General features: G+C 39.2%; 1 protein-coding gene across 1 annotated transcript; it reads right to left on the reverse strand.

Annotated features, from left to right (window-relative positions):
- Positions 1–1,722: 1,722 nt before the first annotated feature.
- Positions 1,723–15,407, reverse strand: zgc:63863 (uncharacterized protein LOC393372 homolog). Its single transcript, XM_065470747.1, has 11 exons — positions 15,386–15,407; positions 15,211–15,296; positions 14,360–14,414; positions 12,310–12,440; positions 12,105–12,185; positions 11,548–11,734; positions 11,364–11,465; positions 8,723–8,864; positions 7,774–7,958; positions 6,836–6,945; positions 1,723–5,046 (listed from the first exon to the last, which is right to left on the reverse strand). Exons 2-11 carry the CDS (start codon positions 15,278–15,280, stop codon positions 4,880–4,882), a joined length of 1,230 nt encoding a protein of 409 aa, XP_065326819.1. The 5' UTR covers positions 15,281–15,296; positions 15,386–15,407; the 3' UTR covers positions 1,723–4,879.
- Between the last annotated feature and the right edge of the window lie 1,287 nt (positions 15,408–16,694).

The raw sequence follows: 16,694 nt of genomic DNA on the forward strand, positions 1-16,694 counted from the left end.
CCCTTCAACCCACATATTTATTTCACTTATCCAATTCAAGGTTTTCACTGCGATTGACCAGGATGAACAAGATTAGAAATGATCCGCTGTAGTGAGGCCTAAAAAGGAGAAGAATCATCATACAATTCAGGGATGCTGCTGGCTTAAAGCCTTTCCTAGCTGTCACAGGGCGAGAAGGTTGGTACACCCTGGACAAGTTGCCATCTATTGCAGAGCTAACATGGATATAGACAATCATCAACACTCTCATTGACCTACGGCCAATTTAGAATCACCAGTTAACCTAATGTGCATGTCTTTGGACTGTGGGAGGAATCCAGAGGACCCAGAGAGAACCTGCAGAATCTCAGGAAGAACAGAAGATGAACCACACAGAGAGGCTCCAGCCAGCCAGCACAACCCAGGACCTTCTCGCTGTGAAGCAATGGCGCCAACTCCACCCTCTGGTCAAAATACCATAACGTCTGGTTCTTTAAAAACATAATGGCAACACTACAAACCAGTGGGTAAATAATGTGTGTTTAAAAACAAATCATGCAATTACAGATTTGCGGAGAAATTGACACAACTGAGTACACTTAGCACATCAATTAAAAATACTAGTACAAAAATCTGAGATACAGTTTCCCCTCCCTGCAAATGTGCAAATAACACTACTCCAACAATATGTTCACAGAAATTCAGAAAGTAATTGAACTTCTTTATTTCGTTCATAACAATGTCACAATCTTAGGCAATGACCATCAGCTTTTCAGAAAGATAGTAACAATAGCAACAAAGTCCTCCTCGTTGTCTGTAAAGTCTGACAAAAGCCCGACAGAAGTTTTTTGTCACTTTCTTCCAGAGCACGAATAAACTTTCACTTTGGTGCTCTAAATATTTTATCTTTGTCATTTATTCACTGCTCTGCTCTATTTATATGTGAACCACAGATCAGTACAAAGTAAAAGTATTGTTCAAAGATAGTTTGTAACAATCATCAGAAATGTGCATTAAAATGCTCATGAACTCTATGTGTTAACATACAGCTAAAGCAGCTTTTTCAGGAAATTTGCAGACCTCGGAGAGAGAAGCGAACAGTCATAAAGTCACTGGAAGCTTAAAGGTTTTTTTTATAACAAGACACTTAATTCATAATCTGGCATGAAAAAGAGTTTCTTTAATTTTTCTGTTATTTTTCTGTTTGCCGAGGTGTTTGTTCTGCATTGATTTTCACTTGTTTTCATAATCAACATAGAAACTAATCATATCTGGCCAGATTGGTTCTTGAAATGAACCTTCAGAGGGATTTTGTTTAGCTACTACTAGGTGGAGTGAAAAACGGCTTCAAAATGCATGCAGGTCTCAGTTGTGATCTCAAGGGAAATGCAAGAAAAACAAGACACTGCAACTGAAAAGCAATAAAATAAAAGGCAAATAAATAAATAAATAAATTGTGAACTGTTCAAGAAAGCTGATCAATAAAGTAAGTGTATGCACTACATGAAATGAATTTACTGTGAGGGTTCTATTTTCTGTTTGCTTCTCTTGAAATAAAAGTATTTAATGGTGTTTATTTATGAATTTAAATGAGCCTGAAACCTCCTTCGTCTTTCTTTTGACTGATCTCACTCAGACCCAGAAACAGGCTTCAATCATTTTTTAAGGCATGTGCCAGACTGAGACTGGGCAGGTGTGTTGGTGTGGGCGTTTTTGAAGTTTAACGTGATTGCAAGGGGGGGGGGGGGGGGGGTTGGGGGAGGCAAGGAGAAAGTATCTTAGCACGCCAAAAGCCAGGGGCAAGAATTAAATCCTCATTAGGATCTGGCAGCACTACCACTCACCTTGTGTGTTCATGTGTGTATGTGTGTTTACATGGCACAAAATAGAACCACACAGTAACGTCAAACACAATCGTCAAAGTGTTTTTCTATGCATATTAAAATCAAGCAGTGCTTTATGAATAAGCAAAAACAAAAAAATATTTTCTGAATACAGCTGATTTATATAAGTCAAGTATGTGTCAAAGCATCACAGACACACAGTTACACACAACCACTTTAAAAGTACAGCCAGTGGTAACAGACATTACTGCATTTAGGTCAAGAGTAAATGTTCCTTTTGTATATTTTACTCTGAAAAGTTTAAAGTTACACTATATGGACTAAAGTATTGAACCACACGTCTAAATTTTTTAATTCAAGAAGTTTTCAGTCACATTGTGTATAACAGCGAGCACCTAGCCATCCAGACTGCCTTTGCAAACATTTGTGAAAAAATGTGCTGTTCAACAAAAGCTCACTGAATTAGATGGAGGCCTGCAATATTTCTCGATTTCCTGGCATGGTTCAGGCTTTACAGGGTTAACATCGGCAGAAAAACTGTGCACCGGGAGCTTCACCTCATGGGTTTTTAAGGATGAGCAGCTCCTGTGGGTGTAAAGTATAGCTGGCAGTCTACTTAAGTCCATATGGTGTATTTCTCTATGTGAACACTGAGAGCACTCTCATTTCTGTCCAAGCACAGTGACTTCCTATGGTGTCTCGGTGAATGCTTCTAACCTTCAATGAATTACAACTTGTAGAAACGAATTAAGCAAACAACATGTTTTGTGTGAATTCCAGAGGTGCAGGTGGGCAGATTTCAGATGGAGCCAGAAATCGATCTCGTTTCCAGTCTTCATGCTAAGCTGCCTACAGTTAGTGCAAAGAAGTATCTTCATCAAACTCTCAGCAAGGAAGCAAAATGTCAGTTCATTCCTTTCACTCCTAAACTGACTCATGATAACTGACACAAAGCAGCTTTTAAATCTAAATCACTATCACCTGCACAGATATAAACCCAAACTGCTGTAAACCACAAACCCTTATTAACCATTTAAGCCATTCCTCTTATTTGGTTATATTAAACACATATTCATACAACCCAGTCATTACTTAATATCATATCTAAATAAATAGCCAATCAGATTGTTGCTCGTAAAATAAACAATTTGACTGTTAATGAGGCACAGAGAGAAAGAAAACATTAATAGATAAAAACACAGACGACTCAAACATTTTTAAAAGAAACAAAACTGGCCTGCAACTGAAGCTAACATTTCCCATTTCTCGCTTTTTGCACAAGTGCACATTTAATGCATTTATACTGGACAATCAAATTGTTCAAATAGCTCAGGCTATTTGAACAACCAGCACAGGATTACCGACTGACTTGCAGACCCAGTCGACAGTTTGCGGGGTATTTTCTCTGATTTATTCTTATATATAATGATTAACTTATTTTCACTGTGATGAATGCTTGGGACTCAGAAGCTCTAATTTACTACAGTGAAACTGTAGACACGTGCACGGCTGACTTCACACGCAGAAGAAATCAACAGGGCAGACTGCACGGCGAGCTGTGCAAACATGTGATACATTCATATCTGATGACAGAGGAAGCAGCGGAGATAGGCTGGGTGGTTGGGGAGTGTTGTGACTTCAGCGAAGCTGAGTTAACCGAAGCTTCAGTACATGCTTGTAAAAGCTGATTAATTATTCATGATGTAAGTCTAACAGAGAGCATGCATCGCTGTTTGGAAGGAAACCCCTCACACACCCACGCGTGTACCTCAGGTGGAAGCGGCCTCTATTATTAATATTCGCTTTTCAGGTTATGAAACTCTGTGATTAGCTTTGGCATTAACAGCATCTAAGTATGTGTGATGCTATTCAGCGAGATGCAACGACTTCCACTAACACAAACAAATATATTTAAGTAAAAATCTTTGAGTTACAGAAATTGTTCAAATTGTCCACTGATTAAAGCTATACAGTCATTTTTAAGCTGCAGAAAGCTAAAGATGAAGATGATGTACTTTTGCTCTAGTGATGGCTGTTCGGGGTGGATGTCAGCACAAACCTGCTAAATATTTTAGGAATGTAAAAGTACTGGTTTCTTCCCCATATTCACTCAGCGCGGTGGGCAGCAAGCAGCAGCAAAACTGCAACTGAAAACATAAAAAACTGTTCCAATACCTCCTGCTAAATGATTCTCCAAAAAGTATCACTGCTTGCATAGAGCGACCCTTGTTACTGAGTGCAACGTTCATATTTTGATAGCGCAAAAGCTCATTTGGTGTGTCACGCTCTACTGTAAATTTAACTGGCTGCCACCTGGAGTAAAGCAATTAATACAAGGCTCACAGGCAAAATCTCCACCTCCATCGCTCCATCTTTCTCTTTCACTTCCCTTCTTTGCTAGTAACTAGAAGCTTTTAGCAGAAAACGCCGCTCTTTAATAATTTGTACTCATGTGTCACTGTGCTGGCTTTGGGCACTTTTGGCTCTCAGATATTGCTGCTGATCTAAAAAGCAAACGAAACACTTTAACAGAAATACACAAACCGGGCAGAACAAAATAAAAACAAGATATCAGCAAAATAATCAGCTGACAAGAAATAGATAGCAACAGCCTGAAACAGCAAAAATGTGTTAGTGTTTCACGTGCACGGACGGATCCTTATGTAAAGGGTGACAGGGGGACATGCATAGTCCCCTCCTATATAGGAGCAAGTCACCCAGACTGTAAAAGCCACAAAATGACAACTAACCCTTTTGCTTTGCACCCCTTTGTGACCTTCATCTCTTTGTCACCGGTTTGGCTTTCTACTTCAGTTATCCTGCTCACACACACACACACGTGTACAAGAATCCTGAGGCTGAATTATAGAAAACACACAGCATGCTTGTTCAACGTGGTTTAGTGGCAACAACCTGTTTGGCACCAATATTGTTCCTCCTCATTTTCTTCACCATCTCAAGATAAGCTTCAAGTTTTTAAAAATGTGCACCTATACTGCATGTGTCAGTGTTCTTGCTGAATAGTCTGTATTCCCACCACCACCACCACCGCCACGTCAGAACAGTTGAAGTAATGCCTCAGGTCCCCAGTCCATGGCGGTCTGAGCCACAGCGAACACGGCTGCCCCGAGTGTCGCGGACAGCCCCCACACAGCCATCTTCACCATCCTGTTTCCCCTCCTCCACAGCTGGCCTCGGTCCCCGGGCAACGCAGCTTCCAGGCCTGCGTGTCAGGAGGTTGCGAGTACAGAATAAGGAGAAGCACAAAAAGACACAGGGGTCAAAAAGATTCATAATAGTGATGGCTGAAGCAAATGAGGATTATGGTGGATTTCATAAAGGGTCAGAAAAGCCAGAAGCAGAAATAAAAACACTCCGAGCTGAGACAAGAAGGAAGCGGAATATCACACTCCGTCAAGTTTAAATAGATCTTCATGACCACTGCTAAACAAGACAAGGTGCTCACTTTAATACTATAGTTACACTAGCTTATCTTCATTACAAGTAGGGACACCTAGCCCAAGTCTAAATGTAGCAATGTAACAATGATGACTTTCCAAAAACTGCAATATTTAGGTTTTGTAAAATTTAGAAAGGAGCTGGTTCAGTCTTATGATTATTTTGGATGCTGTAGTTTGACATTTTTTACTACTATTTTAAAAATTAGGTTCACCCTTCAGCACTAACAAACAGACTACATCTTCTAAAAATGTCCATGGAGTTAAATCAACACAAATCAAAAAACACTTTAAGCGAAAATTGAATATTTTAAGCTTCGTGGAGGTTTCCTGCCAGGCTGCATTAAGAGCGCATTATTTAACATTTAAACACAGACCTCGTGTGTGGAATTTTAAACTTCTCGGTTTTGTTTCATTTTATAAAACTGTTGGGTGGTGGTAATGTCACACGTATTTAACAGGTCGTAGATCTCTCTTTAAATTGGCATGTATATAACAACCGCTGTGGGAATTCAATGTTCTGAGCGGCAAATTTAATCTAACAAAGGTAAAACAGCTTTTCTATAAATTTGCAGTGCATCCAACCACAGCTAGAGGTGGCTGTATTAAAGAGTGATTAAACACCGACATGAAGTCAGTTTTTATTGCCACCTCTGGGAGAAAGTTTCAAGTGTTTTGCATCTATAGTTACACAGCACAATCCTAAAACACTGCACCAAAATGGAAAGCCAGTGTTAATGACTTCTGACTTTTTTTTTGCCTTTTCCATCACTCCCAGTGTGTCTATCCACCATTTTTGTTGAATCCTTTGTGGCTGCAATTTGAATCAATTAAAAACGCCAAATGATCAATGAAATTAGCTAAAATTGGACTTGAGTTACAATAGTGTTGTAAAACCACTGCTTACAAGGTGAAGGACGATTTTTCATAGTTAATGAGAGGCAGAGAAGAAGAAGGTTCTATAGATCGGCCCTCTGTGTGTCCGTTATGCATTTCATCTCACTTGTAATTGAATTTTGATGAAACTATGGGGAATTGTGTAAATAAGCTTTAATATTACTCTGCTTAGTCTGAGGGGAATGCTACAACATGTTTGTGATTGCGTGTTCATCTTATACAAGCTGCTAAAAACCTACGGGAATAATGCATCTTTTTGTTCTGTTCTGACATATTCAAATTTGCACTTGATTGGTCTGATGGGGGTGCTACAGTATTTGTTTACTTGTTATTGATTGGCCCAAAGGGGGGGTGCAGAGATTGTGGGCGATGACATATTTGCTGTTGCCTTGTTTTGAAGAATTGTGTTTACACGAGGTGGAAAAAACAAATGTAACAAACTGAGGATCCAACATCCAACAAATTTTCTTCATACAGTTCAACAGTTGATATTATTATTATTATTATTATTATTATTATTATTATCATTATTATTATTATTATCATTATGCCAACTTCAAAGAATTTACTTTTACCATAACCATCTACATGTCTGTACTCTGTATGTGTGAAGACCTCCTTCAGAGTCAGTAATAAGATTACAGAGGCTATTTTTACCGTGTCTGGAGGTGGTGGAGCCCTGGGCCTTTGTGAGACGCTGGAGAACAGAGTCCGGCCTCTGGTGGAGGGTGGAGAGCTGAAATGCCTGGAAGGTGCTGATGGACCGGCTAAAGAAAGCAGAGGAAGAGAGGGAAAGTAGAGGGAGATTTAGTCAGTGATGGAGAACAGAGGCAGGTCTAAGGTGAAGCATGGATAACTGGAATGATGTGAAAAGATGGACTGATGAATAAAGTGATGGATAAAGACAGGCGAGGAAGTGAGTGGTAGACAATTTCAGAGAACTGCTAACTCAATATCTCATGTGTATAGGAAGCTCAGAGGGTAATGTATGGTGAGACATCAGTATCTTTCAGTGTGTCAGTCAAGGCCTTGTGTCACTTCATGCCCTAAACAATGACTGTATGAGCCACACTGAAGGACACTGACAGGCAGAAAGCGACTGATGGCTGAGGATACACAGTGAAAAGGAGACTGTTATCATGCCTCTAAGGCTACCCCCTAAAAAGTTTAAAAATGTGAAAAATGGTCACACAGAACCTCTCACTCACACACACACACTAAATGTCCTGTGTGTGTTAGCAGCACCACCGAGCCAGTCACGATGTGCTTATTGAGCATCAACTCTCAGTTGTTGAAGGAATGACATTACATGCTTTTTCTGCATTTATTAAATATTCAATTAAATTCTATTTTATTTACAAAGCACCAAATCACAACAACAGTTACTTCAAGGGGCTTTACCATATTGTAAGGTAGAGACTCTAAAATAATACAGAGTTTAGATGACCCCCTATGAACAAGCACTTGGCGACAGTGGGAAGGAAAAACTCCCTTTACACAGGAAGAAACCTCCTGCAGAACCTGGCTTAGGGAGGAGTGGATTGAGGGGATAGTAATGCCCAATTAACAACTTTATTAAACTGGCGTGCCCTCACCTCTTGCGAGACTGCAGTGCTGCCCGCTTGGCCAGTAATGATGGAGGGTACTTCTCGAACAGGTCCTGTGCCTGGCCAATCAGAAGCTCGTATGGGAGATCCTGGGGGATACAAGAGAGGAGGTGGTGGACCATGGCCATGTCACACTCTGTCTGCTTCACCTCCTTTTCTCTGTGCAACACAATCTGAGGAGAAGAGGAGCAAAGCACCAGTTAAAACTTTTAACCCTAAAGCAGATCACTCTGGGTAACACTTGAATACTAGACTGCATATATAGTACATTAGCTTGCGTTGTTTGTGAGGCGCAGTAAGTGCACTGCAGACAGATAAGCAGATGAAGAGTTAAAGCCCCATGCTGTGCGCTGTACTCAGCCTGGGAGGAAACATGAACTACATTCTGCTTTGTTGTTTCACACACTTCAAACAGAGCTCTCCCTCTGCCCAGCCCCTCTAAACACACTCACACATACACACACACATAAAAACATCCTCAAGTGCAAACAAGAAGCCACTAATCAAAATGCACAGACTCTACAGTTAAATAACACAAAGGAACAAAAGGACTCATGTACACTCTCGACATAACATACTTCAGCAGACAGAAACAATCCAGCTGGAAGTAACACGCATGTATGGCATGCAGCAGTTATTGTGGAGGAGCAGATGAAAAAAGTCTAAATGTTTTCCCTTTGTAATCTGTTTCCGTGTCCTTCCTACTAAAGCTCTCACATCAGTCAGCTCTCTCTGCTCATTCTTTTTCCCTTTCCTCTTTAATCCCTCCCTCTGTACCCCTCTTTCTCATCTGCTCATTAGGAAGTATCTAATTAACTAGTCTGATGACTTCACAGTACTCTGCCTCACTCTGTGTGTGTGTGTGTGTGTGTATGGCAACATGTATTCACATGTTCTGGATTACTGACAAAACAACCTCATTGGCTCTCGCCCATACCGTAGCAGCGAGGTAGATGGGCATCAGGGGATGTGAGGCCAGGAAGAAGTCGTACAGTCTCAGGGTATGCTTGAACTCTGAGAGAACATGGCCGTACCATGTGATGAGCCAGGAAAGCGCAAAGATGGTTCCAACCTCCGCTCTAAAAACAAAATGTTACCTTATTTTAACATTTCATTTGATTGTTTTTTGTAACCCTGTTTATACATATATCTACGTTCATATTCGCCCTGTTTGATCCTTTCGGAACTATTTTTTATTTATTTATTCTCGGACTTCTCTAGACTGGTTTTGTATCATTCACATTTCAAAATAATCCCCATTTATTTACACTGGGTCTTAGTGCAGCAGATGGGTGGGGCTGCTGTGCTCACACCCATAGCCTGTGCCTAGGATGACCACATTAAAGATATTTTAATACAAATCCAAGAACAGAAACATTTCTGAAACCATAACAGTATATACTGTACAGTGTTGCCTCTGTACACCACCACAGCAGATTTTGATTAAAATAGCTAATATGTGATTAATGTTCACACGTTTAGCTTTAATTCAAGAAGTCTTACAGAAAAGTATTTAATCAACTATTTAGACATTGCAGGCATTTTTAGATAGTCCATCATTTTCAGAGGCTCAAACGCAACCTGAGAAACTAACATTTTACAAACGGGGACTGAAAGAACATCATCAAATATCCCTGTACTGTTAGACCTTGATTTTATTCCACTTTCTCTGTCTTGAGAAACTCTTCAGTTGCTTTTGCAGTTTCCTTTGGACTCTGAAGTAGCATCCATATTTGGCTGAATCTGAGCAGATAATATAGTTCTGTACACTTCAGAATTTATCCTGCTACTTCTATCAGCAGTCACATCATCAATAAACACTAGTGACCTGGTTCCACTGGCATTCATACATGCCAATGTCATAACATTGCCTCCACATGTTTGACAGATGATGAGGTCTGCTTTGGATCACGGGTTGTTTCTTTCCTCCTCCATACTCTTCTATTCCATAATTCTGATATGAGTTCATCTTGGTTTCCTTTTTTCCAGAGCTCTTTTAGATGTTTTCTGGCAAAGTCTAATCTGGCCTTTCTGTTCTTAAGTGTAAGCAGTGGTTTGGACGTTTCGTTGACAATGACACACCTACCTCCTGGAGAATGTTCTTGACTTGGTTAGATATTGTGAAGGGTATTTTTTGTTTTTGTTTTTTTAAACCAAGAAGAGAATTTGTAATCATCAAGTGTCTTATCTGGTCTTCCGGGCCTTTTGGTGTTGCTAACTTGGACTATGTTTTCCTTCTTTTTAAAGATGGACCAGATTGTTTTCTTGGCCACTTCTTAAGTTTTGGAAGTCAATGATGTTCTATTATCACCCAAATTTCTATGAAATAACAAGACACATTTGAACTTTTCATTGTTTGGGAAGCCAACCCCACCCCCCAAAAGAAATTCATTTGACCACAATAAAGGTCAGACTTGTGTGTCTGACTCATGCCTTTAAGTCACATTTTAAACATATGGTCAAGTATGAAAAGTGAGAACGTACAATCACTCTTTCTTAATATATGGCTGCCTGTTTTAAGTGATCCAATGACACAGGACATGTGGATCAAAACCAGAAAAAAAGAAAACCTCTGGACCTGAGTTGGTCAAAAGCTATTTTTTCCCCCGCTCATTGCCTTTAATACATATGTCATAATCCTGAAATCCTGAACACTTGAGATATAAAATACAGAACTGAAAGAAAAGTATGTTTTCTTCAACCTCACATATATCCTGCTACTGTGCCTCAAGTAAAATAACAAATTAGAAGTTTCCGATCAATACTGGACAGGAGAACTGAGCGACAAAGAAGAATGCGTGCTAAATAAAGGGACTGACAAATGGAAAGAAGCAGGGACTGATAGATAGAGGAAAGGAGCAAAGGGCAAAGATCATGTGCGATGGGTTGGGTAGGGATTGAAAATGAAGCAGGAGAGAAAGAAAAATAAAGGTGAGCAAAAGAACAAGTACAGAATAAAAGAGGCAGAGATAAGAAGACAGACAAGGAGAAGAGGAAGCGCACAGCAGAAAGGGTGACTGAAACTTTGAAGTAGGGTGTTGTTTATCCTGCTGTCTTTCTCCAAGTGCAATGTCTTGTTTTTTGTGCTTTTTCTGTTTATGTCAGCATGTATGCGAGTAGGCAGGTAGTTTGCAAATATGGAAGTTGCCAGTACAGTATCAATTATGAACAGGCAACAAGACAGCAAAAAAAAAAACTGCAGACATGCACGCATCAAAAATACTTTAAAGGGTGATTCATTGATTTGCAAACATTCCTATCCGCAGTCCTACACACATTATCTGCAGCAGCTGGCTATTTCTTGACATCCTTTGTTGTGTGTTTTAACAAACTGCAATTTGTTCATATATCATTTTTAGGTGAATTCACTAGTGTCTCGCAAATAAAGTTAAATGCGGTGTACACCTTGGCAGGACAGACAGGCTGTTCTACCATTTGATACCTGAACTCCAACTGCTGATGCACTTTCAGTAATATTTTAATTCAATTGCAAATACACTTAGCCGTTTCTCTCCCTGTAAGCATTACAAGTAAAAACCAACACTGTGGTGCCCTCTAGTGGTCACTACTTTTTGTACCTGATCATGAAGTCATGCAGTTCCAAATCAACCTGCTCCAAAATAGGCATCAGATAGTTTAAAATGTGTTTGGTGCTGTCCATGGTAGGATCCATGAAGTCCCTGCACAGAGAGAAGACTTGCAGAAGTTGGAAAAACATTTTAACTATACATATGAGAATCAGCAGGAAATAAAATATCCAACCTGAGGTGATAATTAGACAGTGTGTCCAACAAGGCGATGGCCATTCGTTCCCCAACTACCAGCAGCAGAGTGACGGCCACATCATGGTAGCCTTGGTAGTAGTGCAGCTGAGTGTTACGCTTCAAAACCTCCAGTATGATGTCGATGAGCTGCTCCTGAAGCACTGCTCTCTCTGTGGCTGGCATACCTGCAGAAGAGCAAATGAGCAGTGCATTTATATAATCCAAAAAGTGATGCTAGAAAGGGTTTATTATTGGATTATTAGAGTTCAGAATACAGAATCCAGTGTTTTCTATGGGCCTCATTCTGCTATGTTGCAAGATTTTAAAGGCAAACGTGCTTGCTGACTCTGTAAACAAGAGTAGTGCTGTTAAATTTAAAATACAACAACACTCTCAGCTATAAATTGTGGGAACTCCTCCTGTGAAGATTAAACTTGGTTTATAAATTACTCACAAGATAACTCCATGTTGCTTTAAGGCCAGGGTTACAGTTTGACAAATGGCACATTGAGCTATGCTGCTATCTTTAGAGATAACACACACACACACACCTACCTTTCGGAAAACGCTTCATCGACCTCCTGACATCAAGGACTACTTGGTTGTAGTCTTTGTGGTCCTCCCTCACATCTCGACCTACAACAAAAGAAATGTTTCCCTTATTGTTGCTAGCATTGTTTGCACTAGGAGCACTTAATTTATTACTTATTTATGCAGTTCATCAAACACTAACCACGCATTAAATTAAGTGTATACTAACCAGGTTTATGTGGTAGATCATAGACGTTTATGTTCAGTAGTTTGGGCCATACTTTTCTCCTTAGCTCATCAGTGAGCAGTCCTCCTTTACTGACTGCCGCTCTCCTCAAGGTCTCAATGTCCACTGGATCACTGTTCATTTAAAAGCCAAAATTAGACAATTTTATATTACTTAAAGTCTGCTCATAGTATCTAAAATTTGTACCTTTGTACCAGTTAGAAACTCCTACCTCTGATTTAAATAAACTAAGAAAACAGCTAATGCATTTTTTGTAGAATTAAAAATTTAAAAATTACTATGTTCAACAGGTTTATATGTTAATTTAATTTAAATTACTTTCAGAGGCTAAAATTTAATTGGAGTCATTATAAGTAGTTTAATAAAAATAATTTTAAAAATTACTGCCTGAAGTCTAGAACACATGTGCATGACCAAATATGACTTGGTCATTGAAGAGAATTCCCCCAAAATAATAATAATTCTCTCTTGAGCTGCTTTTGCAGTATCCTTTTGGAATTTCCATCGCTGTCCAATCAGTTTTGCAGAATTTGGCTGAATCTGAGTAGAATGAACCCTGCTGCTTCAATCAAGAGTCTCATCACTATAGACTAGTGCCCCGCTTTCACTGGCAGCCATACATGCCCATACCATAACACTGTAAACACTGTGTTTGACAGATAATGTGATATCCTTTGGATCATGAGTGGTTTTCTACTTCTCCATACTTAACTCCCCATCATTCTGGCACTAGTTAATCTTATTTTCATCTTTTTACAGAACTGTTGCCACTCTTTTAGATGTTCTCTAGCAAAGTCTAATATAATTCTTGAATGAACCAATAGTTTGGACCTTATTGTAAACCCTCTGCATTTCCATTCATGAAGGTGTCTTTTGATTGAAGACCTTAAGAATGAAACACCTACTTCACAAAGAGAGTGTTCTTGATTTGGCAAGATCTTGTTTTGGCATCATCTTGCCAAGTGAATTCACTGGCTAGTGATGAACCAGATGATTTTGATCACTCCTAAAGTTTCTGTGTTCGCTCTCTGATAGGTTTATTTGGGGATTATTCAGACTAATGATGGCCTCTGTCACTTTCATCAACATCAATTTTGGACATCAAAATTAAATTCAGATGAACAGCTCCTGACTGAACACCTCGAATGAACTCCAGATATTTTATCTGTGTAATTTGTCATGAATTAATGAGGGAACAGGCTTTGCCTGGCCATGAAAGTGCTAATCAGTCAATTGTCCAATTACTTCTGAGCTGCTGAAAATGAGGGACTAGCTATAAAAACTGCTATAATTTTCAAACAGTTAATGCAATATCTTTGTGAAACCCCTTGAATTACAGCTTAAAGGCAGCACTTCAATCACATCTTGATTGTTTTATTTCAGTTTTAAATTTGAAATTCACTGGGGTGATGTACAGAGGCATCATTAGAAAAAAAATGTATCACTACCCAAAAACGTGTGGACTTAACTGTATAACACATTTTAGGACACAGTTTAAAGGTATTTTTTAAAACACTTTTTAAACTGTTCTTGAGAAATTAGTCTGGCTGCTTCTGCCTCCTCTTTATAGTAAAGTCCTTATGATTACATAATATTCCTGAACACACCAGAGTAATCACCACATGTGCAATCATGTTAGTATAAAAGTTATTGTCTGTTGATAAATTAGTGCCATCTAATTGTGAAATAGTGTATTGGATAAGCAGGTAGAGGGGATTTCTCCAGTGGAAATATGCCTTATGCCCTGGAGTTGTAGAACTATCTGAGGTATTTATTACCATAGAAAATATTGAAAAAAAAGATCCACTTTTTAGGCTTCTAAAATGATGAAGAAGATTGTCAGGATTTTCGTGTTCGCTGAAGCAACTATTTTCCTGTTTTATTTCACTCCTAGAACATAATACACAAATCTGAATGTCCCATGACTGGCAGCACATAGCTCAAGAGTGTAAAATTGCTCTTCATCTGCTTAAATTTGCATGTCCAGTTTTTGTGGAGTAAGCACACTCAAGAGACACACTGTGATATTAACCTGATCAAAGCCTGATGGATCTCAGCCAGCTTCTGCTTCCTCCCACAACCTGGCTCTGTAACAAACAGGCAGAGATGGAGGTGTAAGGAAACAAAGTAGAAGCGAGTGGTATGGATGAAACAGAGAGTTGTGCGAGAGCATCCACACAGAAAGAAGAAAGTTAGGGGGGAAGAAAAATGGATAAGGACAGAGACTTGAGGATCACGTTTAAAATCACACTATTATGGCTTTGAAGGTAAACCCACAGATTTATACTTATTTTACTAACCTGCACAGACAAAGCAGGTGTTCCTTCATTCATTTCATACTAAAAGACATTCCCTTTTTTAAAAGTCGTTTACGCAAGCAAAGCCATTAGGATCAATGATCATAAAGTTATGTAAATGCTATGCTTTAGATTGCAGCCAGTGTGAGTTAAACACAAAACAAGTGACAGCTTTGCTGGATCGCTGACCAAAAGCACCTTTTCCGTCTCCTCCCTGCCAGACTGTCAGCTGTAAATTTCCAAGCAGTCCAGTCTGCCTGACAGGCTGCCACGCAAGCAGCCTTTGGGGACATTCAGCCAAAGTTTGCTCTTACTTTGCTCTTGTAAACAAAGCAGCACAAAGCATAGACGCTGGAAGGAGGGCTTCAAGAACAGGGTTTAGTTACTGTCACTTGACTGCAGTAATAGCATTAGATTAAATTAGATTTAGCTACATAGTCTAGTCTGGTTTTGCTTGCCTGCACGTACAGATGTTATCGAAGCAGTCATCGTAATAAAACGGCATAACTTTAAAATAAGACGTCTTAAGCGACTGAATGCAGTATCTCTTCTTCAAAAACAAAGTCTGTTAGCTGTCATCGCGTACCTCTTGTGAAAGATCCATTCCCATTCACCACAACTCCGACGTTCTGTTTCTTCCTCTTGAGTCTTTTCATTCCCTCTAAAAGCAGACTACGGAATCTCCGAGTTTACACCGTGACATAGGTGACTTAAAGAATTAAAAATATGTACGTAAACAGGTGAAAAAACACTGAAAATACCTGTCCCAACGACGAAGCTTCCCTCAACAGCTGTCGCTACTCAACTCAACCGAGCCGGAGCGTTCTCCGCTACAATGCAATTGGTCAGAAATACCACGTGACGAAAAGGACGTATACTATTGGTTTTCCTTTGACTCGCACTGCAACCTGACTTGATTACAGATTTGTAGTCCATACATGTGAGCGACACAGGCAATATTGTTTTACTTTGTTTAATAAATGTGTGAGACAGAAATGTTCTTATGCAGTAACTTTTTTCTAAGGAAAAAAGTGAGTATTTGTATCATAATTGCAAATAAGTAAGAAAAAACGAACAGGACACTGTGATTGCTTTATTTTATTTTATTTTTATTTAATTATATTGACTTAGAAAATGTCTAAATATTAAAGCTGAGTAATGACAAGAAATAATATTGACATCGAACACTGGAAGCATAAGCCCTATAGACTGGAATACACTGGGAATCATAAAATATTGAATAAATGTAAATTTAAATTAAGCATCATAAAATACTAAATTTGAGTCCATAAGTTAAAGCTCCTTGAAGTATTTTGGGTTGTGGCCTCCGTCATGGTCATAGTGGCTCTTTTTTGGACAAAGAGATTAATTTCCATCTTTGACATCACCTCTCAGGTGCCTTGAAAAATCCAACCACCAAATCACCAAATCAGCAGATTTCACATACACAACCCACTGGCTGAATATATCTTCATTAATGGGAGAGGTTCCAGGGAAACGGCATGGAGTTAAAGTAATAAGGACTCCACATTTGTACCATATAAACCCACACCACCAATTTGACTTTAAAAAGTATTTATGCATTTAAAGTATTCATTTTATTACCAGAGTGTCTGAGAAAGAGGTAATAAAGAAATTATAACAATAGGTCACCTAAAGGCAAAAATGTTTTTATAATAGTTTCTGAAGTTCTATGAAAAAGTGAGTGCACCCCATGATTCAGTAGCTTATAGAACTGCCTTTGGCAGATACACTGAAGTAATTGTTTTCTGTTCGATTTCATCAGTGTCTCACATTGTTGTGGAGAAATTGTAGCTCACTCATATTTACAGTATTGCTTCAGTTCATTAAGGTTTGGAGGAATATGCTGATGCACAGCTCTCTTAAGGTCCTGTCATAGAATTTTAATCAGGTTGAGGTCTGGACTTTGACTTGATTGCAAGACCTTTGGGGTTTTTGTTTTTTGTTTTTTTCAGCCATTCTGATATAGATTTGTTCCTGTGCTTGGGATCCTTTTTTCCGTTGCATGACCCAGTTTGGCTACTGAATGGATCCCCTAACATGAAATAC

The sequence above is a fragment of the Pelmatolapia mariae genome, linkage group LG22, assembly GCF_036321145.2.
Source record: "Pelmatolapia mariae isolate MD_Pm_ZW linkage group LG22, Pm_UMD_F_2, whole genome shotgun sequence".
Lineage (NCBI taxonomy): Eukaryota > Metazoa > Chordata > Actinopteri > Cichliformes > Cichlidae > Pelmatolapia > Pelmatolapia mariae.

Excerpts from the sequence above, each read along its gene's own strand:
- zgc:63863 (XM_065470747.1), bottom strand. The coding sequence starts at position 15,280 with ATGAAAAGACTCAAGAGGAAGAAACAGAACGTCGGAGTTGTGGTGAAT. Across the intron at positions 12,186-12,309 it reads TGATCTACCACATAAACCTG|GTCGAGATGTGAGGGAGGAC; the intron begins GTTAGTATACAC and ends CTTTTGTTGTAG. Across the intron at positions 8,865-11,363 it reads CTGCATGACTTCATGATCAG|AGCGGAGGTTGGAACCATCT; the intron begins GTACAAAAAGTA and ends TTTTGTTTTTAG.